Source organism: Rhinatrema bivittatum, chromosome 9 (assembly GCF_901001135.1).
Source record: "Rhinatrema bivittatum chromosome 9, aRhiBiv1.1, whole genome shotgun sequence".
Taxonomy (NCBI): Eukaryota; Metazoa; Chordata; class Amphibia; order Gymnophiona; family Rhinatrematidae; genus Rhinatrema; species Rhinatrema bivittatum.
In genome coordinates, this window is record NC_042623.1 from 45,216,549 (window position 1) to 45,239,254 (window position 22,706).

The window sequence follows — 22,706 nt, forward strand, 5'->3', positions numbered from 1 at the left end:
TCCTATTTTACAACTACATTGGCTCCCAGTATCTTACCGTATAATATATAAAATTTTATCCACTATACACAACTTAATATACAATACTGATTCAATCTGGTTATGCTCATTGTTACGAATTTATAAACCATCCAGACAATTACGTTCCTTTGACAAATGCTTGTTAGAAATTCCTTCTGTAAAATCTGTTAGCTCATCATTAACCCATAAACGTGTTTTTTCAGTTGTAGGTCCAACATTATGGAACTCTTTACCAGACTGTATCCGATTGACTTCTAATCGCAGAGAATTAAAAAAATCACTGAAAACTCATCTATTTATCCAAGCTTTTCATTTATAATAATATTTTATAATCTATGCACAGTACTTAATTTTTGTCTTGTTTATAAATGTTTGTCATTGTTTTTTAAATTATGCATGTGTTTTTGAACATTTGTAAACCGCCTCGATGGATATATTTTATCCATTTGTGCAGTATATAAAAACTTTTAAATAAATAAATAAATATGGGGGCAGGGTTATGAATGGGGTTGGATTTTACGGCATACTTATCATTTAATTATGACATTTATAATGTGAATGTGACAACTCACCATAGGTTCAGAATGTCCATTCTCTCACACATTCACTGTCACATACATATGCATTCATGCTCTTATACCCAACCATTAGCTCTCACTCTCAGACACTGACACACTCTCAGGCTGTAAAATACTCTCTCCCCGTCCACACATTTCCCCCCCCCCTCCCCCCTGGATTTTCTCATACACACTCATGCTCTCACTCTCACTAGCTCCCTCACAACCTCAGAGCCTCTCTCATTCCTCTGCTGCCACTGTCACTGCTGCCGCGTGGCTATTGGGGAGGTGCTGATTGCTGCTACTGGCACTGAAGCATATTCTGCTGCCTCATACATTGTGAGATCCACATAGAGAAAGCGTGCCAATCAATAAAAAATAATTTATTTTTTTTTTCACATCTGCTGTCTGATCTTAGTTTTCTAATCTGTTGGTCACAGGCTTTTTTTTCCCCCATCTTCCCTTTCTTATTTTTTTTTGCCAATTCCTTTTATATTGCCTTTTTTTCTATTTCTTTTCTCTCCATCTGTCTTCTGCCCTCATATACACAGTCAGGTTCTCATTCTCACATGCTTTCTCTCTCTCACACACTCTCTCATATGCTCTCTCTCATACAATCATTCATACACACAGTCTCACTGGCACATGCTGTCTGAGTCTCACACACACAGGCTCTCTCTCACTCCCACATACTGTCTTGGTCAAGCACAGGCTCTCACTGTCACATGCTCTCTCTCATACAATCATTCATACACACAGTCTCTCACTGGCACATGCTGAGTCTCACACACACAGGCTCTCTCTCACTCCCACATGCTGTCTTGCTCAAGCACAGGCTCTCACTCTCACATGCTGTCTCTCTCACACACACAGAGGCTCTCACATGCTCTCTGCAAACAATCTCTCAACTCATCTCATACACGCACACATACACACTCTACAAACTCTCAGCCTCTCTCTCACCTCTGGGCCTTTTCTTCACGGGCCGCTGCAGGATGGGCTCTGCAGCGGCCCTGGTCTTCTCGGGCTGCAATGCTCCTCTTCTGCAAGTGGCTGAAGCTCCTCCTCCTTCCTGCCCGTGCGGCTCTGGCAACATTTTTCTTCCGGGGCAGGGCGGGCAGGAAGTAGGAGGAGCACCTGCAGTGGCTGAATCTTCTCCTTCCTGCCCGCGCGGCACCGGCAACATAGTTCACCGCTCAGCCGCGACGCGCTAATTTGCTTTTCGGGTCGTGGGTTTGGAGGAGGCGGGTCTCCAGCCTTGCCCCGCCTCCCCGCAGCAGTGGCAGCCGGGGAGAGCGGCGCCGTGGACCGGCAAAAAACTCCCAATGGCCCGGTACTGGTCCGCGGATCGGTGGTTGGGGACCCCTGATATAAAGCACTCAGGAGGCAATAATCAAACTGCCTACATTGGTGCAAACTCTACATATATGTTTTACCAATAATCAAAGCAAAGGTATGTGGGTAGTTTTGCTTTGATTATTGCCCCAGCAAAAAGCACCTGCATGTAGTTTTGAAAATCCAAATCTATGCATCCTGTTACCTCACCCCACCTCGGGAACACCTCTATACTTTGCAGGTAAAAGTACGAAGGACAACCTCTTATATCAGGGCTTCCCAAACTGAGTCAGAACTCCACGGGGAGGGGGGGGGGGCGGGGTGTCACAAAACCTTTAGCTGTGGTCACACGTACCTCAGAATGGTACAGGCACCAGCAGCAGCAGTATTAATAGTGAAAGGTAGCATGGGGCCTGTGAGCTAGTAAATTTACAGGCCCTGCAGTTGTACTGCCCTTGCCTGAGTTTCTGTGGTAACATGAATCCCTGCACAAAGAGGGCTCAGGGCCGCTGCAGGGCCAATGCTGACTTTCATGAGTAATGTTGCTGTCACTTGCAGATCACTGTCAGGCTTGGGACCAGCTGGGAGGGGAGGGGAGAGCTGCAAGGGCAGTGGATATTGCCACTGCTCCTCATACCACTGAACCTACCCAAGAGAAAAATGTTTCTCCTGTCCTCAGCCTGACCTTTCTTTCCCACCAGTTATCATCCGTCTTTGGCCCAGGATCTGAAAAAAAAAAATATTAGTGTGAGCAGGGCCAGGGGGATGTTTGGGGAAGGCGCTTCATGAAGGGAGAGATGAGCTACATGAGAGGTTTGAGGTGGAGCAGATTGACTGTGAAGGGTGAGAGAGGGGGGATGTATGAGCAGATTAGGGGTGAGAGGACAGCAGCTTGGGAAGGGGAAGTGAGAAAAGGGTTAGAGAAGGTAGGCTGGGAAGTAAGAAAGGGGATGATAGAATGGGGTAAGAGGGAGGAATTAAGATCAGATGGGGGTTACAAGAAGGGCTTGGGGTCAGAGGATCAGTTGGAGGATGCAAAAAAGGGCTATAGGAAATGGGTTGGAGAGGATTGGATGTTGAGAGAGGAGGTCCTCTGGAGGAAATGGAGATTGAGAGGTGATCAGCTGAAATGCAAAGGAAGGTGAGAGGTGATTGGAAGGGGACCACACCCCTGCTAATTTGTTTTGGTCATCATCTGGAGTCATGTGCATTTTCAAGTGCTAAAATTAGGTCACATAGGGCTTCCCAAACTTTTAGCCAATCTTATATACATTCTGCATCAAAACAAAAAAGGGACAGTTTGAATCTCTTAAACTAGATAAACCGTCAGCTCTTAACATGACAGAGGGATAGATTTTTTTTTTTTTTTTAAATGCAGGGTCACTTTATTGTGTAATTACTATAGAAGGCCAGAGAAATCTTATCTACAACTTTTAAAGGCCCAGCAAGACTTGACTTCTGTTTGCTCTTCATGGAAAATGTCAGCTGAAAGGTGGACGTGATTGTCACACATGTTGATGTACATGGATGCTGTGCCCTGAGAAACAAAGTTTAGAGACAAGAAGATAGGTTTGAGCTTTTAGTATTTAAAATAAATCTTATATTCAGCTTCTTCCATTAAAATCATTCAGATTTTATTTCAATTATTATTCTGGAATTATGGCAATCATTTATAAGTAAATAAAATATAAAAAGGAGTTAGCATAAATGTTGAACAAGGTAGATAAAAAAAGTCTTTGAATTGTATGTAAATTTAGTACAATTGTCATTTTTAAATGTAATTTTTAAAAATAATTTTCTGTTTATTAAATTTATATGAGTAACAATGAACAAACCCAATTTGTTTATACCTTACATTCAAAAAGTCCATTGATTTCCCACCTCCCACCTTCGAATAGTCTCAGGTCAAGTGTGCCAAAAGACAGAGCTCATCTGGGAATCTCATGTCTGGAACATTGTCCACACATGATCAAAGGATGAAACTGCTTCCCACCAATATTTTTTATAGAAGGACAATTTAGTAGGTGGATTTTTTCATTTCCAATGGGTTGTTATTTCACACTTTGCAGCCACACATATTTGCAAAGCCATTTTATCAATATCCTTTGGCACTCCATCCACTGGAGCATGGAATAAGAACACCATTGGAACTTTCGCTAAGGAGATGTTAGTAATATGTACAAATCATGTTAGTAATATGTACAAATCATAATCCCCATCTCGGACCCCCTTCTCCTCTACTCTAAATTTTTGGAACAACTGCTTACACGCCATCAACCTTCTTCTCTCGAGTCTCAACCTGGTCCTTAATACGTCCAAAACAGAACTCCTGGTTATCTCCCCTAGCGATAACAACCCCTTCACCAACAATTCAATTACTCCTCTAGCAAGCCAGGTTAGAGACCTTGGGGCCACCCTTGACTCTAGAATGAATTTCAAAAAGTTCATTAACGCTACAACTAAAGAATGTTTCTTTAAGCTTCAGGTCCTGAAGCAGCTAAGACCGCTCTTACACTTCCAGGATTTCCGTTCAGTGCTTCAAGCCATACTATTTTCAAAGATCGACTATTGTAACGCTTTACTAATCGGTCTCCCCACCTCTTCTACTAAATCTCTACAGATGCTGCAAAACGCAGCAGCCAGGATCCTTACAAACACACGGCGTAAGGACCACATCACACCAATACTAAAAATCCTACACTGGCTACCCATCCAATACAGAATACTCTTCAAGGCTCTCACCATCATCCACAAATCCGTCTACCAACAATCCACACTACAACTCGCCATCCCTCTCAAACTACATACTTCCGTAAGGCCGACCAGAACCGCCTACAAAGGTTCGCTCAAGGTCCCCCCAAAAACTCCTCGGTCCACAACTCTATTCACAAGCGAGCACTTTCGACAGCAGGTCCGCTCCATTGGAATTCGCTTCCCCCAGATATACGCCTAGAACAATGCCATCTCTCCTTCAGAAAGAAACTGAAAACCTGGTTGTTCACACAAGCTTACCGTTGAAGGAACCTCTATTAAACAATGACTCTCACCCCTCGATTCCTTCCCTAATCCCTCCCCCATCCCTGTTTCCAGTCCCTGACCTGACACCCCCCCCCCCCCTGCTCACCTCTCCCTGTCTCCTCCTCCCACCGGATATACTATGTTAATAATCGCCTAGGATAAATCTCTGTTTAAGTCTCGCTACTCTATGGTTTTTAGTTGATTATTTTATCACTCTCCAGTTGTTATCATTTTTTTAAATCTTTCCTATCTTCCATCGCCCATGTTTTTGCTCCCTGTTTAATGTAACTTTACCTTCTACTTAGTTGTTAATGGGTTTCTCCTGTTCTAATGTAAACCGGTACGATAAGACCTTGTCTTGAGTATCAGTATAGTAAAAGAATTTAAATAAAATAAATAAATAATATCCAAAATCAGTTGTTTAACCATTTCCCAAAAAGGGACAATCCCTAACCAAGACACAAGATATGTCCCATTGTTCCCACTTCCCCCACATTCCCTGCAATATTGATCATAAACAGTATTACAGATTTGATGCAATCTGTGGGGCGTATAATGTCACCAAAGGTACACTATGAAAGAATTCTCTGCCAAGCATATGGCTATGGATCTTTTTGCTATCGGCTATCTAACAAGTGCATTTCCTCAGTGCTAAATGCCTAGTGCTGGCATTCTGCCTGTCTATTCATACACGTGTGTTGGGACCCTTGCCGTGGTTGGATCTGGCTGAAATTCGGTAAGTCTATCGTTGAGGTGCCAGTACTCTTGCCAAATTCATCAAGGAGTCAAGTCCCTGAAAGAGGTGCAGGGAGAGTGGGACCACCTGTGAATTTGCAGGAATGTCAGGAATCAGAAAGAAAACAAAGATGACCAGGAAATTTACCTTCCTTGTGTTATGCTAAAAGGGTGCACCACGCCAACTTGCTTATATTTCTTTTAGCGGCATTTCTACAGTTCCCCTGCGAGCAGCCATGTTTGAAACTATCCCATAGCCAGTAAATTGGCAATAGACAAGGCCTTGGCCCTAACATATTGGACCTTGCCATGCCATTATACTTGAAAGAACATAAGATATGCCATGCTGAGTCAGACCAAAGTCCATCAAGCCTAGTATCCTGTCTCTGACAGTGGCCAGTGATCCATCCTGCCTAGGCATAATGAAAGGAGGCACAGCCTGTTACCGTTTGAAATGATGTGTTTTGTCTCTGCATTGCCAAGGCTGTTCGGTTAAAAGAAATAAAATGCTGCTGGATGTCCGATGGCCTTAATTCTGCTCCAAACAGAAGGTGATGCAATCTTGCAATCCATAGTATAAAAATGTTTCAGCTTTTATGGACATATATTTTAGGGAAACATGTTGATAGAACAATTGACGGATTAAGGTGCAAGTCTGACACTACCTTAAACAATAACGTAGGATGCATGTGGAGCACTCTATGATATCTAGGGTAGTATGGATAATTCACTAGGGCCTGGAGCTCACGGTCGCTGTGGGCTGAAGTGACCATCACCAAAAATATACAACCTTCCAGGTCAGTTACTTGAGCTCATAAGCCTTAAAAGGAGCTTTCATCAGGTGTGTTAGAACCACATTGATGTTCTATGATACAACAGGAGGGGTCAATGGAAGTAAGCCCCACATAAATCTTACAACTAAAGACAGAACAGAAATACGGCTTCCTTATACACGTTCATACGTTCTAGTAACACTGAGGTGTACCTTAACAAACAGGGTCATTTATCAAAATGCGTTAGGGTGTTTTTGCACACCCTAGGGCCCTAACGTCCGTGAACATGCTGTAATGCACGCGATAAATATTGCATTGCAAAATGCGTATGTAAATTTAAAACTAGAAGTCGAGTAGAAGGAGTTTGGGCAGAGTAAATGGAAATGAGGGCTGGTTACATTGCATGCAATAAAGTAAAGGAAAATTGGTACTTACTTGTTAATTTTTGTTCCTGTAATACCACAAATCAGTCCAGACAAATGGGTTTTATTCTTCCCTACCAGCAATTGGAGGTAGAGAACAAAACTTTGGGCACTGCCACATATACGAGAGTGCCACCTGCAGTCCCTCAGTATTAATCGATACCCAAGCCAAGATAAGTAAAACCTAATTTAAAAGGCAAATGAGGGTCCAACTGGATACCCTTGACCGACTGGTAACAATTTTAGAACAGCAAACAAAAACCTCTCACCAACACAATGGCAACTCTGCTTTGCAGTCAATATACAGCAGTGTTTCAGCATAGATCCTCAGGGCGGACCTCTGGACTGATCTGTGGTATTACAGGAACGAAAATTAGCAGGTAAGTACCAATTTTCCTTTTCTGAACATACCAGATCAATCCAGACAAATGGGATGTAGCAAAGCTTCCCTATAGAGTGTGGGAACCCGAAAGACCCGCTCGAAGAACATTCTCCCCAAAAGGGGTTGTCTCCGGAGCCCGCACATCCAAACGGTAATGTTTGGTGAAAGTATGCAATGAAGACCACACCACGGCTCTACAGATCTCCTGTGGAGACCTAACTGACACTCAGCCACAACGTCACTTGAGCTCGAGTTGAATGCCCTCTAAGACCCACTGGAACTGCCATTCCTTTGGAAACATAAGCCACAGAGATAGCCTCTTTCAGCCATCAAGATAACGACGCTTTGGATGCTTTCTCTCCCTTCTTTTCTCCCCCGAAAAGAACAAACAAATGATCAGAGTGACGGAAAGCGTTAGTGACCTTCACAGTAACACCACCTGCTTCACATCTAAAAGATGAAGCTCACGTCCAGTTGAGGGGTCCTGAGTCCAATCTGGAAACCCCGTCAATTCCACTGTTTGGTTTATATGAAAACTTGAAACCACTTTGGGGAGAAAGAAAGACACCGTTCGCAAAGACACCTTATCTGGCGAAATCTGGAGAACCGCTCTCGTCTCCAGTCGATTGATGGGCCATGCCTGCTCCTCCATTGACCATAGGCCCTGCGCAGACTTGCCTAGACAAACCGCCACCCCAGCCCCTAAGACTGGCATCGTGGTGACCACCACCCAATCTGGGACTTCAAGAAGCATTCCCTTCTCCAGGTTGCTGCGCATCATCCACCAGGCTAGACTGACTCTTGACGACTCCGTCAGAGACAGGGACAGAAAGTACTGCTGCGACCGAGGACTCCAATGGGACAGCAACGCCCTCTGCAGGGGCTGCAAATGAGCAAAAGCCCAAGGTGGACACCATCGAGCCTAGGACCTGTAAGTAATCCCAGATCTTTGGCATCAGCAGACGCAGGAGACAAGCAATTTGCTCCTGAATCTTGTTCAACCTGTCATCCGTGAGAAACATTCTGCCCCACTGGGTGTCGAAACGGGCTCCCAAGTACTCGAGGGACCGAGAGGGTGTCAGATGACTCTTTTGCACATTGATGATCCAGCTCAGCGATTCCAGGAGGGACCTCTCTCGGTCTACCGATTGTACATACTCTTCCAGAGACTTCACCCGGATCAACCAGTCGTCTAAGAAAGGGTGAACTAACAATCCCGCTTGTCACAGGGCCGCATCCACCACCACCATCACCTTCGTGAAGGTGGCGGAGCGGTGGCCAGACCGAAAGGAAGCGCCTGAAATTGATACTGCTGCCCCAGCAGCATGAACCTGAGTAACTTCTGATGTTCCCGCTGGATGGGAATATGGAGATAAGCCCCGGTAAGATCCAGAGATGCCAAAAACTCTCCTCTCCTTACTGCCGCAATTACTGTTCGTAATGTCTCCATCCAGAAGCATGGTACCTTCAAATTCTGGTTTATCTTTTTCAAATCCAGGATAGGCCGGAACGGGCCCTCCTTCTTTGGCACCATGAAATAGATGGAATACTGGCCTAATCCCCGCTCGGGCGCTGGCACCTGCAGCACCGCCTCCCAACTTAACCACTGATAAAGCGTGTCCTGGACAGCTGTCCGTTTGCTTCGGGAAAGACAACGCGATTCCAGAAAGGCGGGCCTCAGGGGACGAGAAAATTCTAAGGCATATTCTTCACTCACCCCACTCAACACTCAGTGGTCTGATGTAATTTTGGTCCACTCCTCGTAAAAATGGGCCAGCCGACCCCCGATTACCAGAGACGAAGAGTGGACCCGCTGGATCTCATTGGGAGGACTTATTGCCACCCCCCCCCTGGGCGACCCTCCTCTAGAAAATCTTCCAGTCCCTTGAAAGGACTGCTGCCTTTGCGAAGCTTGTCGTGGCACTGAGCCTCCTGAAGATCTCGCCGGACGAAAACGCCTTGCCTCCCAAAAACGAGGCTGAGAGGAAAAGTGCTTACGACCCAACTTTCGATCTTCCAGCAAATCGATTGCCTTTCGTCTCACTCAGAGATTTCATGAAATGGTCCAGATCCTCACCGAACAACAGCTTCCCCTGAAAAGGTAAATTACAGAGCTGCGACTTCGACGAAAGATCAGCCGACTAATTACGTAGCCACAAGTGACGCCTAGCTGCCACCATCGACACCATACCACAGGCCGTCGTTCGCACCAGGTCATACAAGGTGTCGGCCCCATAGGCAATCCCTGCCTCCAGGCGTGCCGCCTGGATCGGGGACAGAGTACCAGAGGCCAAAGGTTGCTGCAGTTTCTGAATCCAACACAAACACGCCCGCTGCGTGAGAATTGCACAGATCGCCGCATGCAGGCCTAGATCCAGGACCTCAAAGGCTCGCTTGAGGTACACCTCCAACTTCCAATCCTGAACATCTTTCAGAGCGGAAGCTCCAGCCACCGGGATGGTAGTCTTCTTGGTGACCGCCGAAACCGCCGCATCCACCTTCAGTACCTTGAGGACATCCAAATGCTGGTGACTCGCAGTCCCGAGTCGGGGGAGTCCCAGTCCCTGGAAATCAGCTTCTGGATCTTCTTTGGAATTGGAAAAGTGCTGGGAGGTCTCCTAAGGCCATCCAGCATCGGATTAACTCCCTCCGCATCCGAATCCTCCAGAGTAAGCTTGACCCCCAATTCCTCCAATGCTTGGGGAATGAGGGGATGAAGCTCCTCTCTCTTAATCAGGCGAATCAGGCGTGGACCATCACCTTCCGTCTCCAGAATCTCCGCCCCCCCCCCCCCCCGATCCATTCTAGGATCTAGGGGGTCCAGAGAAGGGTCTCCGATCGGGTTCGCATCCTGATAGTCTCCCAAGAAAAGGACATCCTCCTCCTGGGAGTTCTCCGAAGCTTCTGAATTCAACTCCCCTGGTGCCGGGCAGGCCCCCTGAGTCTTTAGGGAGACTCTGCTTCTGCATCGCCGAGTCCACATGTTCAGCCTTCCGCCCGCACGTGCCCACCTAGCCAGGAAGGCATCATGTAGAAGGAGCACAAACTCGGTTTGAAACCCCCCCCCCCCGGGGTTTCCGAGGGACGTTTGGTGCTGCTCGGGCCAGAGGCACCCTGATCCTCAGGGTCTGGCCGTATTCTGGGAGCAACAGGCGGTGCGGGCCCCCTAGACTCCTGGGGCAGCAGTCCGCTATCTGGTGCCACCTCGGTGGCCATCGCCACTACCTCCTGCACCCCCAGGCCCCCTGTCGCGGGCCTGGAGTGCCTCCACGGCTTTAACTTTTGCTCAGATGCCCCCTCCTGCACAATCCGTGCAGAGGAGGAGGTGATTGAGTAAAGCCACCTGGCCCCCACAGGACCGGCAGACTTCCACCTGCTGCAAATCTGCCATCTTCAACTGCCCTTTATGTGTTTTATTTAAACAGCAACACTAACACAGCAGCCCCTGCACAACGCTGAAGTAAGCACACTGACACTACCTGGAAAAAAACACGGCCGAGCCACGAGGGGGAGGGGTGCACCACACGGCAGAGAACAGAATAGAGGAGGGCGCACTATCTCCTGCGATTCTCGTCAGCGCGAGAAACAGGTTTCTGATCTGGTAGAAAAAGACACGCACTGCAATGGCCCTGTAGCTCGTCTATAGACACAGCAAAAAATGGCGAACTGAACCCCCTGGGAGAAATCGCCTCTGCCAGCTGTCCCCGATCCTCCACTCACCTTTGGACCCGCCCACAATGATCACCAAGGCTCCTGTACTTAGAGGCAGCTCAGCTAAATCTGAGCTGCCTCAGCCACAAAGCAGGTCTTTTTTTTTTTTTTTTAACTAAAAATTAAAGGCACAGACACCCAACAAAGTTCCCATAAAAAGAAATAGGGTACTTCTCTGAAAGGTGCTCTGGCCGGCGGAGGGGGGCTTCAGGATCCACTGAGGAGCCAGACCACTGGCTATCCGGGTCCTGGCGATGCAGGCTGAACTAGGCAGGGGTATCCAACACCCCCCCCCCCCCCCCCCCCCCCCCCTGTTCACCCGGCTCAACCCAAAGGATGGCCCTTGTCCAGGAACCTGGCACCTCGGGGAGCAAAATTTCCTCAACACACCTCAATCAGTCAGGACTGCAGGTTTAGCACCTCTACCATCTGCTGGAGGTAGAGAAATACTGAGGGACTGCAGGTGGCACTCTCGTATATGTGACAGTGCCCAAAGTTTTGTTCTCTACCTCCATCTGCTGGTAGGGATGAATAAAACCCATTTGTCTGGACTGATCTGGGTATGTTCAGGAATGTACACTTTTATGGGATTTAACGCCAGAAACAACAGGTTTTCTGTGCATTATGCCTGCGATAGCTGTGCGTTACGGCCAAAACGGTATTTATTGCAAATCCAGGTTCGGGAGGGGAGAGAGAGCGCCTCTGTGGAGGGTCACTTATAATTTAACTTTTTATACCACTGTAAGAGGGGGCATTATTAACTCAGGGTGAGGTTGGTGGCAGGGGCGGATTGGCCTATTGGGGGATCGGGCATCCCCCAGTGGGCCGGTTGCGCTAGTCACTTGGTCTGCCGAGTGCGGCCGTGACAGAGCCGTGCTCAGCAGACCACATGGTATCTCCGGGCCAGCCTGGGCGGCGAATCCCCGGGCTGGTCTTCATCAGGAATCCGCCGCTGGTTGGTGGGATGGGTTCTGTGGCAATTTTACATGCACACAGTCATACGTATGAACAGCACAGTTACCATCAGTGAAGATTTAATGTGATTTGGAGGGATCAAAGGTAAAAGAAAACTAGATTCTCTATCTAGCTTGATGCTCTCTCTACCTAGCTGCAATCAAGGTAAATAGAGAGTAAAGTGTACAAATCTACACTTCTTTTACCTTTCATCTCTCCACATCGCCTTAAATCTTCACTGATGGTAACTGTTCTGTTCATACGTATGACTGTGCATGTAAAACTGCCTCCCAGAACCCACCCTACCCCACAAACCTCATCCTGAATTACTAGTGGCCCCTCTTACAGTGGTATAAATAGTTCACTTTTTTGTGAGCCTCCATCGAGGTACACACTCTCTCTAGCCAGCAGCCTGGAACGCCATTCTAAACCTTTTTGGATGCTAATGCAGCTGCGATAAATTACTCAGTGTGTGATGTGAAAATAACATGCGTTGCGATAACATTATTGCGCATTGTGGTAAATACCTATGTGGTATCAGGAAAATTAGTCTAATCATGCCACTTTTATATTGCAGGTACTATTTTTTCTATATTTATAGCAAAATGATGAATCTAGGTCATAGTTTGTAGAGAGGCCAGATGCAGGAGATAAAGAAGGTATTCAAGTAGTTTTCATGTGGAACAGGAGAAGGGTTTTAGGGCCTTGCCCTCTCATTAGATGGCAATCGTCCTCCATTTGAAACCATAAAATCTCTTATTGGATTCCTTTTTAGAAGCCAGGACTTGAGACAACTCATCAAAAAAACAGAGAGAGAATTACACCTTTCTCAGCAACCATATATAAAGGCAAGAGACTGGATGTTGGGGTAAAGCAGGGGAGATATGATACAGACCTTCACATACCTGGAAAGAATTGATGCACAAAAATCAGATCAGATGGAAAGGGGTCACGATTTGAAACTCCAAGGGGGAAAACTCAGGAATAATGTCAAGAAATATTTCTTCACAGAAAGCTGGTGAAGACAAGCATGGTGGTGGAATTCAAAAGGACATGGTTCAAACACAGAGAATGGGAATGAAGAAATGGCTAGAGAATGGGAATGAAGAAATGGGGTAACTTTTCTATTGCACCTATAGTTTACACTTTTGCTGCTTGAACAGAATGGCAGTTGCTACAATCCTTAACAAAGGACTTGAGGATAGCCTGCATGGACCAGCAGTTGCTACTACCCTACAGAAAAAAACCCAACCCTAACTGGGCATACTGGATGGATCATTGTGGTCTTTATCTACCATCATGCACTATGTAACTATTCATGGTTTTGCATGATTAAGGTTGGAAAGACCCCAACCTGATAGGTTTCCGGGGGGATAATTTTCCTCCAGAGTTTTAAAACATATCGGTCTCAGTTAAAAACGAGCTATGGAGACCGGTGACGTCACCCGCAAAGATGGCCGCTTAAGACCTCGGCTCCCCCCTCCTCCGCCGATAATCTGCCCCCATCGCGGTATCATCCGGTCCTGGACATCAGAATTTTGACGATCCCAGGTCTCCCGTCGCTAAGGATGGCTACCCCCCGGAAAAAACCCGACCTTAACCGCTTTTCCTTTGCGGCAGCGAGCACAGCGGCGGTGCTCGGGGAAGGAGACAAAATGGCGCCGGTCCCGGAGAGTGCTGCGGAGACGGAGCCTACTGAGGCGCTACTAGACACAGAGATCCCTACCAGGTATGAGTTCAGGACCTGGTTTCAAGAGCTGAGGGGAGACATGGCCCGTTTTCGCCAAGAACTTGGCGATATGATAGAGAGTACTAAGAAGGATGTTCGGGAACTGGAGAGGCGCGCAGATGAAACAGAACAAGGCCTGCAGGAGACGCAATCAGAGCTCGACTCCGTACGGGAAGAGCTGGGGCAGCTCAAAGATTCACATGAAGAGCTGCAATCCCACGTCGAAGACCTGGAGAATTGAACCAGGAGAGTAAACCTCCGATTTAGAGGGGTTCCGGAAGGAGAGGACTTTCGTGATTGCTCACAAGTGGTGCAGGACATTTGTGCATACTTGCTGGACCCAGAGGGCACTAAAGAGAAGCCACGGGAAGTGGTTTTAGAACGGGCACACAGAGCCTTTGGCAGTCCGAAGAACAACCAAACCAGGGATATAATTGCCTGCTTTCACAGTTTTCTGGTCAAGGAGGCAGTGGCTCGCGCAGCGAGAGATCTGGGCACTATCACCTGGAAGGACTGTAAAATCGAGGTGTTTCAGGACCTGGCTATTTCAACAATCAGGAAACGGCGTGCATTTAGAGATGTTATCAGCATCCTCCGCTCCCACAATATCAGGTACAGATGGCTCTTTCCCTTTGGCCTCCACTTCACTGTCAATGGTGTTCCTTCCCGCGTGCAGCGAGTCATGGAAGCAGAGGACATCCTGCGGGCAGCCGGTCTACCAGCATCTGACCCGGAGGGCCTTAGAGAACCTTCAGCAGCGAGTACTAATCGGAAGAGTGACAGGCCCAGGTGGAAGCGAGTGGATCATGGCGGTAAACGACTACGTCGCAGATCCGGGGGTCCATCGAGACTTGAAGAACCAGGCTGAGTTCACAGGGGACTGGGTTCAGGTTTTTCTATCAGACTGAACAGCCTTTGCTGGACTGAGTTTAAGTAGGATTGCTATAGTAAGCTGAACCCGTGGGCCGTAATGGTCCTACACGGGGTTTAATACCAAGTTTGGGTGTTATCGTTAATGTTTTGAATCCATGTTTTTTGTAAAGGGCGTTAAACTTTATGTGGTTATCTAAATAGAGGAGGGGGGACCATATTTCGGTCCTGCGGTGGCGTCAGGTCTCCAATGGAAGAGTTCCACTCGAGGCAGAGTGGCGAGTTGTTGGGGGGGATGGGAGGGTGGGAGGGAAGGAGGTGGGTTCTGGGAGTGGGACTGGGTTGGGGTTAGGTATATTTATCCAGGGTAAGGGTTGGTCTCCCATGAGTAGGGTACTGAGCTCGGTACATGTCCCTAACATGCTTGTCTGGGGAGGCATAGCAATGTACGACCACGCATATCAATGAGGCCCTTAAAATTACTTTCTATTAATGTGAAGGGCCTTAATACTCACAACAAACGACAGATGTTTTTGCGTGATATGGCCCACCATCAGGTGGATATTATCTTCTGCCAAGAAACACACCTTAGAAAGCGCTATGCCCGTCTATTGGCCTCAAAAGGGTACCCACAAGTTTTCCACGCGGCAGCTACACCTCAACATAAATATAATGGGGTTGGGATCCTGTTCGCAAGCTTTGTAGTGGCAGATATTGTATCTGAGATCCGTGATGTCGAGGGTAGATATGTATTGGTAAAAGCCAAAATTAATGAGGAAATGTATACCTTTTTAAATGTGTATGCTCCACATGTTGAACAATCTGGGTTCTTTACTAAGCTATCGACTATTATCAGTGAATGGGCGGAAGGTCGTTTAATAGTGGGGGGTGATTTTAATATCACGAGATACCCCTATCTTGACAATTCTCATAGTGGGTGTGTTGGGGGGAAAGTAGCATGGAAATCCCTTAAACACCTCATTGAAGATCGGGGGCTTATGGATATTTGGCGCTTGCGTAATCCCACAGCGAGGAACTATACGTTCTTTTCTCATCCCCATAAGTCCTACTCTAGGATTGATTACTTTTTAATTGATAAGGACACAGTGGGAAAGGTTTTGGAGGCGGTAGTGGGTACCATCACTTGGTCGGACCACGCCCCGGTGTGGCTTAAGCTACAAATCCGAGATACCCAGGTGGGCACTAAATTTTGGAGGTTAAATGATAGACTCTTAGACGACAAAGAGTTTGTGTCTCAGCTTAGGCAGTGGATTACTGAATTCTTGGATATTAATGAGAACGGAGAAGTTACACCAGGGGTAGTCTGGGATAGCCTGAAGGCTTATGTACGGGGCCTTTGTATAGCGCGGGCAGCCTATGTAAAAAAGGAAAGAGACCGGGAGCGTCTTCGTCTTCTGGAGCGGGTGGCCAAATTGGAGCTGAGACATAAGCGAACTTTAGATCCTGATACTTTACCGCCTTTAGTGGCAGCTCGCCAAGCCTTGCAAGCACTGGAAGGGGACAAGATAGCTTATCAGTTGCAATTGCTGAAACAGCACCATTTTGAATGGGGAAATAAGGCTGGGCGTTCTTTGGCCAGGAAGCTCAAAGAAAAAGTAGCACAGTCGCAAATTACTAAAATTCGGGAGGCTCAAGGCCACTTTGTATACTCCCAGAAAGATATTGGGCGATGTTTTAATCAATTTTACCAGAAACTGTATGACTCCGAGACTTTGTGCACGTCGGAGGAGATTGCCCAGTATTTGCGGGATGCACAGTTGCCGGAACTTTCCCAAGCACATCGGGATATTCTTAATGCGGACCTGAGAGAAGGGGAGGTGTCGCTTATTATTAAAGATCTTAAGGTGGGGAAAGCTCCTGGGTTAGATGGGTTTTCAGGGAAATTCTACAAAGTTTTTAGTGTAGAGCTGATACCGCCGATGGTGGCTATGTACAATGCTGTCCGGTTGGGGGGAACGTTCTCTAAGGAATCAAACACTGCGGGCATCACGGTTTTGGCAAAACCGGGAAGGGACCATACACTATGTGGGTCGTATCGGCCGATATCCCTGATCAATATCGATTTGAAAGTCCTGGCGCGGGCGTTGGCTATACGTTTAGGCAGAGTAGCTCCATGGTTGGTGGATAAGGATCAGTCGGGTTTTATTCCGGGCAGACTCGCCTCGGATAATGTGAGGAGGGTGGTGGAACTTATGTGGTGGGCTCAGTCCCATGATATACCGGCGGTGCTGCTTACGGTGGATGCCGAAAAGGCGTTCGATCGTGTGCACTGGCCATTTCTATTTCAAGTGTTGCAAGCTATGGGCATAGGGGAATCTTTCCTCACTTGGATCCAAAAGCTTTATGGCAGTCCGCATGCTAGGATAAAAATTAATGGGGCTTACTCGGATCCATTCGAAGTCAAACGGGGTACACGACAAGGCTGCCCATTGTCCCCTCTGCTAGTTGGAAAACGCTATTGATTATGTATGTATATGGATCTGTGTTCAAAAATCAGGCATGACACTGGTTGTTGAAAATGCGTTTTAATCCCCACATTTCATGATGTATCTTTTCTGTATGATGGCTCTGGGATGGATCCTAGGAGTGGGGGATAGTTATGTTTCTATATAATATGTTTATACGCACATGTCATTGATCCTGACTTCATCATGTGTTGTAGCATCTGTTTTCCATGCAAAAATAAAAACTTACAAAAAAAAAAAAAAAAAGGAGCTATGAAGTTCCCAAATCCATTCTGAGTTTTATCAAGGCTTTTTGCCACTAGGAGAATTGGAGGATACATATACAGATCTGTCCTCAAAAAAATAGACAAGGCAGCTGCAGCTAGTTTGCCGTCAGGTCTCTTGGAGAACATATCCTGGTCAGGATTGTTGCAAAGAGATCCATCCCACTGGAAGAAAATTTAGTTTGCCCACAGAGCTCATGGAAATCCAGGTGACGAGTTTATCTGTCTGCCAGGATGCAACCCTTCCCTACCAAGCTTAACAATCAAGAGAGCAGGGTGTTGATTTGGCAGAATCTTGAAAAAAAACAGCTAAAAAACCTAACGAGGGAATTAAGACAATAAAATAACATTTCTGACCAAGGCCAGGAGCAAAGCCCGCTGGCTGATGGACTGGCAGAAAAAAAAAGGAAAAAAAGATGTAGAGCCAACACAGCATAGGAAATCCCACATATATGCAGAAAATATTTCTACTGCTTTTCCAGAAAGCTCTGGAATTTTGTGTTGCTCAGCACAAATGCAATCACATGGCAGATTTCAGTGACACTGTGAACATGCTTGTCTTCAGAAAAGCTAAAAATGATCACATGATTTAACTACTGGTAGTGGCAAAGTGATCAATCAGGATGCTTGAGGAAGCCTGCTTCGTAAATGCAGAACTTCTGGGGAGACTATAGCCAGGGAACTGAAATCCTTAAGAAATATGCACTCAAAGTGTTCAGTCTTCAATTCACAAATATTTCATGCTACAAGAAACTATATCATTTCTGTTGGTCATTTGTTACAAGAAATATAAACATGAAATCATGTATTTATAAACATTTAATGACAGACTTCAAGTGAGAAAATAAAAGCATTATGTATATGTATAGAATAATTTTCAGATCTATTGACATACAAGTTATTGCTGTAGAAAGCTGCTAAGATTTAAATGTCCTACATGCCAGCTTCAGCTCGCTTTGCCTAGAGGATAAAAAAAAAAGAGATAGATTTTAATCCTAAGCACTCATAGCAGGCATTTACAAAAACAGCTCTAAACACTGAATGGACACTTACACCTGCTGTTTAAATGCTTCCAGATTGATCTCTGTATTCTCTGGCCAGGGCAAGTTGGTCATTTCTATCCCTAGAGTTTTTAGCGCTGCCAAGTAAACAAGGAAAAGAAATAATGCACAATAACTGGCTGAAAGCAGCAGTTTATGGACAAAGATTTTTTAGTACTGCACTTGTGCTGTTTTCTATATTACACCTTTACTATTAAATAGAATAGCAAAATACAACTTTTAGAATTTGTCAGATATTTCCTAAAAAATGGGTTTTATAAACAATACCATGCCCTTAATGCTCTCATGGCTTGGAGTGAAATAGCATGCTTCTGTTCTGTAGGAGCACATGTAGAGTGGCATCTTTTGAAGCAGCTGTCCCTCTGATTGCCATAAACCACAAACCTTTAATAAGGTGGGCTGGTTTCTGTGAGATAATTAACCATCAATAGCAGGCAGTCAGGCAGTGACAAAGCCTCTGTTCTCTCCCTAACACTCATACACACAGTGCCCTGTCTCCATTTGTAGGTATATGGGGTTATAAGATCTACATGGTTTTCAGATGTTCCTGTCAACGTGACATTCCATTAGCAATCTGAGGGGATGGCTTTGAAGGGTTCTCCATCTAATTCACATATAAAGAATGTCACAAACAAGTAACATTAATGTTAACCTTCTTTGTACTGTGTTACAGTTATGAAGCCTTTTCCTGCAGGGTCTAGTATTCCAAATACAGCAATCAAATTAGACTCATCAAAAAGAGAAGGGTAGTCTGAGTCTGACACTCTGGCAAGCTTCAATTTTTCCAGTTCATTTATCAAAAATTCTCTTTTTCTTTCTGTAAAATAAGAATTAGAAAACATTATTTTGTTAAAAAAAGCAACATCTTTGCAAAGATGTAAACCATATTTCTATTTGTAGTTCTACTTATTAATTATAAGGTCATAGCCCCAAAATCAAACCCCTGACTCAGTTTCTGTGGTACAACAACTGACAATACTGTTTATACTTCTAGATTCCAGTCACCAACAATTATATAGAACCCTTATAGCAGTGGTTCTCAACCTTTTTCCCATCATGATACACCTGATGGACAACGCTCTTATGTGTGACACACTGCTCATAATCCACAGCAAAAATTTTAAAAAGGCCCTGTATTACTTTTATTGTTAAGAATGACACAAAGGAAAGCAAATGTTGTTTACCTGTAATAGGTGTTCTCACAGGACAGCAGGATGTTAGTCCTCACATATGGGTGACATCATCAGGATGGAGCCCAATTACGGAAAACTTCTGTCCAAGTTTCCAGAACTTTGACTGGCCCCTACTGGGCATGCCCAGCATGGCACTAACCTTGCAGCCAGCCGGGGGCCCCCTTCAGTCTTATTTGATAGCTACAGCAGTGCCGAAAAATAAAACAACAAAACGTTATGAACCCAGCACCGCGGGGCGGCGGGCAAGTTTCGTGAGGACTAACATCCTGCTGTCCTGTGAGAACACCTGTTACAGGTAAGCAACATTTGCTTTCTCACAGGACAAGCAGGATGGTAGTCCTCACATATGGGCAAGTACCGAGCTGAGGATGTCCGAACATGCACCAAATGTACCCAAAGGCGTGCGACAGGCACAACAACTGGGGCGGAATTTGATAGAGAGCATCCTGAACCCCACCGGGCAGGTGGAAGGGTGTTGGTACGTCACATTGTAAACAGGTTACGAAGGACAGACTGGCCAAAGATGGAATCTTCTCTTCCAGCTTTGTCCAAGCAATAGTGGGCTGCAAAGGTGTGGAGAAAACTCCAGGTAGCAACCCTGCAAATGTCAGGAAGCGGCACCGATCGTAGGTGTGCTACTGAAGTCACCATGGCCCTCACAGAGTGTGCTTTAACACGGTCTTGGAATGGAATGCCCGTTTGCTGATAGCAGAAGGATATGCAGTCCGCCAACCAGGAGGAGAGAGTCTGCTTACCCACAGGCTTCCCTAACTTGTTAGGGTGGAAAGAGACAAACAATTGAGTGCTTTCCCTGTGGGCAGTTGTACAGTCTAGGTAAAACGCTAGAGCCCGTTTACAGTCAAGGGTATGCAGAGCCTGTACTCTGGGTTGGCATGGGGCCTGGGAAAAAAGATAGGTAGTATGATGGATTGAATAAGATGAAAATCCGAAACTACCTTAGGTAAGAATTTAGGGTGAGTGCGGAGTACCGTCCGGTCCTGCAGAAGTTTAGTGTAAGGCGGATAGGTAACTAGAGCCTGCAATTCACTAACTCTGCGAGCTGAAGTGATAGTCAAAAGGAAAATCACTTTCCATGTGAGATATCGAAGGTCACAGGAGTGAAGAGACTCAAATGGTGGTTTCATGAGCCGACCCAAAGCCAGATTAAGGTCCCAAGAAGGAGCCGGAGGACGTAGTGGAGGCTTGATATGGCGCAAGCCCTTCATAAAGCGTGATACAAGGGGTTGTACTGATATAGGGACATCCCCGACACCTTTATGGAAGGCGGCTACCGCACTGACATGCATTCTGATGGAGGAAGTCTTTAGACCTGACTCAGATAGATGCCAGAGACACTCCAGAAACTTCGGGATTGGACAGGAAAGGGGGTCAAGGGACTGAGAAGAGCACCATGACGTGAACCTTTTCCATTTGTAAGAGTAAGATTTTCTCGTGGAAGGCTTCCTTGAAGCAATCAAGACACGGGAAACTGGTTCAGAAAGTGGTTGAAGGATTAACCTTTCAATATCCATGCCGTCAGGGATAAGGCGTGAAGATTGGGATGGCGTAGGCTCCCGTCGTTCTGAGTGATCAGAAGCGGGTCGTTTCCCAAGAGAATGTGCCTGTGGATGGAGAGATCCTGAAGTATTGGAAACCACACTTGGCGTGGCCAGTAAGGTACTATCAGGATCATGGTTCCCTAATCCTGACATAACTTCACTAGAGTCTTTAAGAGAAGAGGAAGTGGAGGGAATGCATAGAGCAGACCGGTCGTCCACGAGAGGGAGAATGCGTCTCTGGGTCGAGAGTGTTTGCTGCGAATGAGAGAGCAGTAGGTTTCCACTTTGTGGTTTTGTGGGGACGCAAAGAGGTCTATTTGAGGATATCCCCATTGTTGAAAAATGGAGTTCGCTACTGAGGGGTTGAGAGACCACTCGTGCGGTTGAAAGATGTGACTCAGCTTGTCTGCCAGCACATTGCCCACTCCCGGTAAGTAAGTGGCCTTGAGGTACATCGAATGGGAGAGAGCTTCCGCCCATTTCTGTGCAGCTTCCTGACACAGAAGGAAGGAGCCCGTCCCTCCCTGTTTGTTGATGTACCACATGGCCACCTGGTTGTCTGTCTGAATCAGTATGACTTGATTTGAGAGGCGATCCTGAAAAGCCCTGAGAGCATATCTGATTGCTCGAAATTCCAGGAAATTTATTTGGTGTTTGGCTTCCTCTGGAGACCCCAAGAGCCTTGTGTCTACAGATTGGCTACATGGGCTCTCCCCACCAGAGGTTGGAAGCGTCGGTGGTGAGAATGATTTGAGGATTTGGAACCTGGAAGGGCAATCCCTGGAGGAGATTGGTCTGATTTTTCCACCAGGCGAGAGACATGCGGAGTGAGTCGGTGACGTGGACAATGGCCGACAGAGGCTGAATAGCTTGAGTCCACTGAGACCTCAGAGTCTAGTGCATGAGTGTCATGGCCAAGCGTGCCATTGGTGTGACGTGGACTGAGGACGCCATGTGTCCCAGGAGGACGAGAAATTGGCGTGCAGTCGCAGAGTGCTGAGACTGCAGCTGGTGAGAAAGAGATACAAGAGTCAGTCAGTGCTCGTTGTCAAGGCAGGAAAGCCTTTGCCTGTAAGCTGTCCAAGTCTGCCCCAATGAACGACAAGGTTTGAGATGGGACTAAGTAGGATTTGTCATAATTGACAAGAAATCCTAACGAAATTAGAGTGTGTAAGGTTAGTTTGAGGGACGACAGAGCAGCTTGCTGAGTGCGAGCCCTGATTAACCAGTCGTCCAGGTAGGGGTAGACGTGAACACCTTGTGTCCTGAGGAAGGCTGCGATGACTACGAGGCATTTTGTAAAGACTCATGGTGCAGATGCTAGGCCGAATGGAAGCACTCGGTATTGATAGTGTTTGGGGCCTACTAGGAACCTCAGGTACTTGCAATGAGCTGGACTTAATCGCAATATGGGTGTATGCGTCCTGGAGGTCCAGAGAGCAGTGCCAGTCTCCTCTTGGTAGAAGAGGTAGAAGCAATCCCAAAGTGACCATCTTGAACTTTTCTCGCTGGAGGTACTTGTTGAGGGCCCATAGGTCCAGAATAGGATGAATGCCTTCCGATTTTTTGGGGATTAGGAAGTACCAGGAATAGAACCCTAGGCCTTGCTGAGAGTATGGAACGGGTTCTATTGCTCT

The 22,706-nt window shown here is 46.5% G+C and overlaps 1 protein-coding gene across 1 annotated transcript in view; it reads right to left on the reverse strand.

Moving 5' to 3' along the window:
- Positions 1-1,708: 1,708 nt before the first annotated feature.
- Positions 1,709-22,706, reverse strand: part of EFCAB10 (EF-hand calcium binding domain 10) — a 54,798-nt gene continuing 33,800 nt past the window's right edge. The window contains exons 2-5 of the mRNA XM_029616842.1: positions 18,970-19,134; positions 18,310-18,394; positions 18,152-18,216; positions 1,709-3,450 (exon numbers count right to left, since the gene is read on the reverse strand). Coding sequence (XP_029472702.1) covers positions 18,174-18,216; positions 18,310-18,394; positions 18,970-19,134 — 293 coding nt within the window. The 3' untranslated portion in view covers positions 1,709-3,450; positions 18,152-18,173. The remainder of the gene's footprint in view (positions 3,451-18,151; positions 18,217-18,309; positions 18,395-18,969; positions 19,135-22,706) is intronic.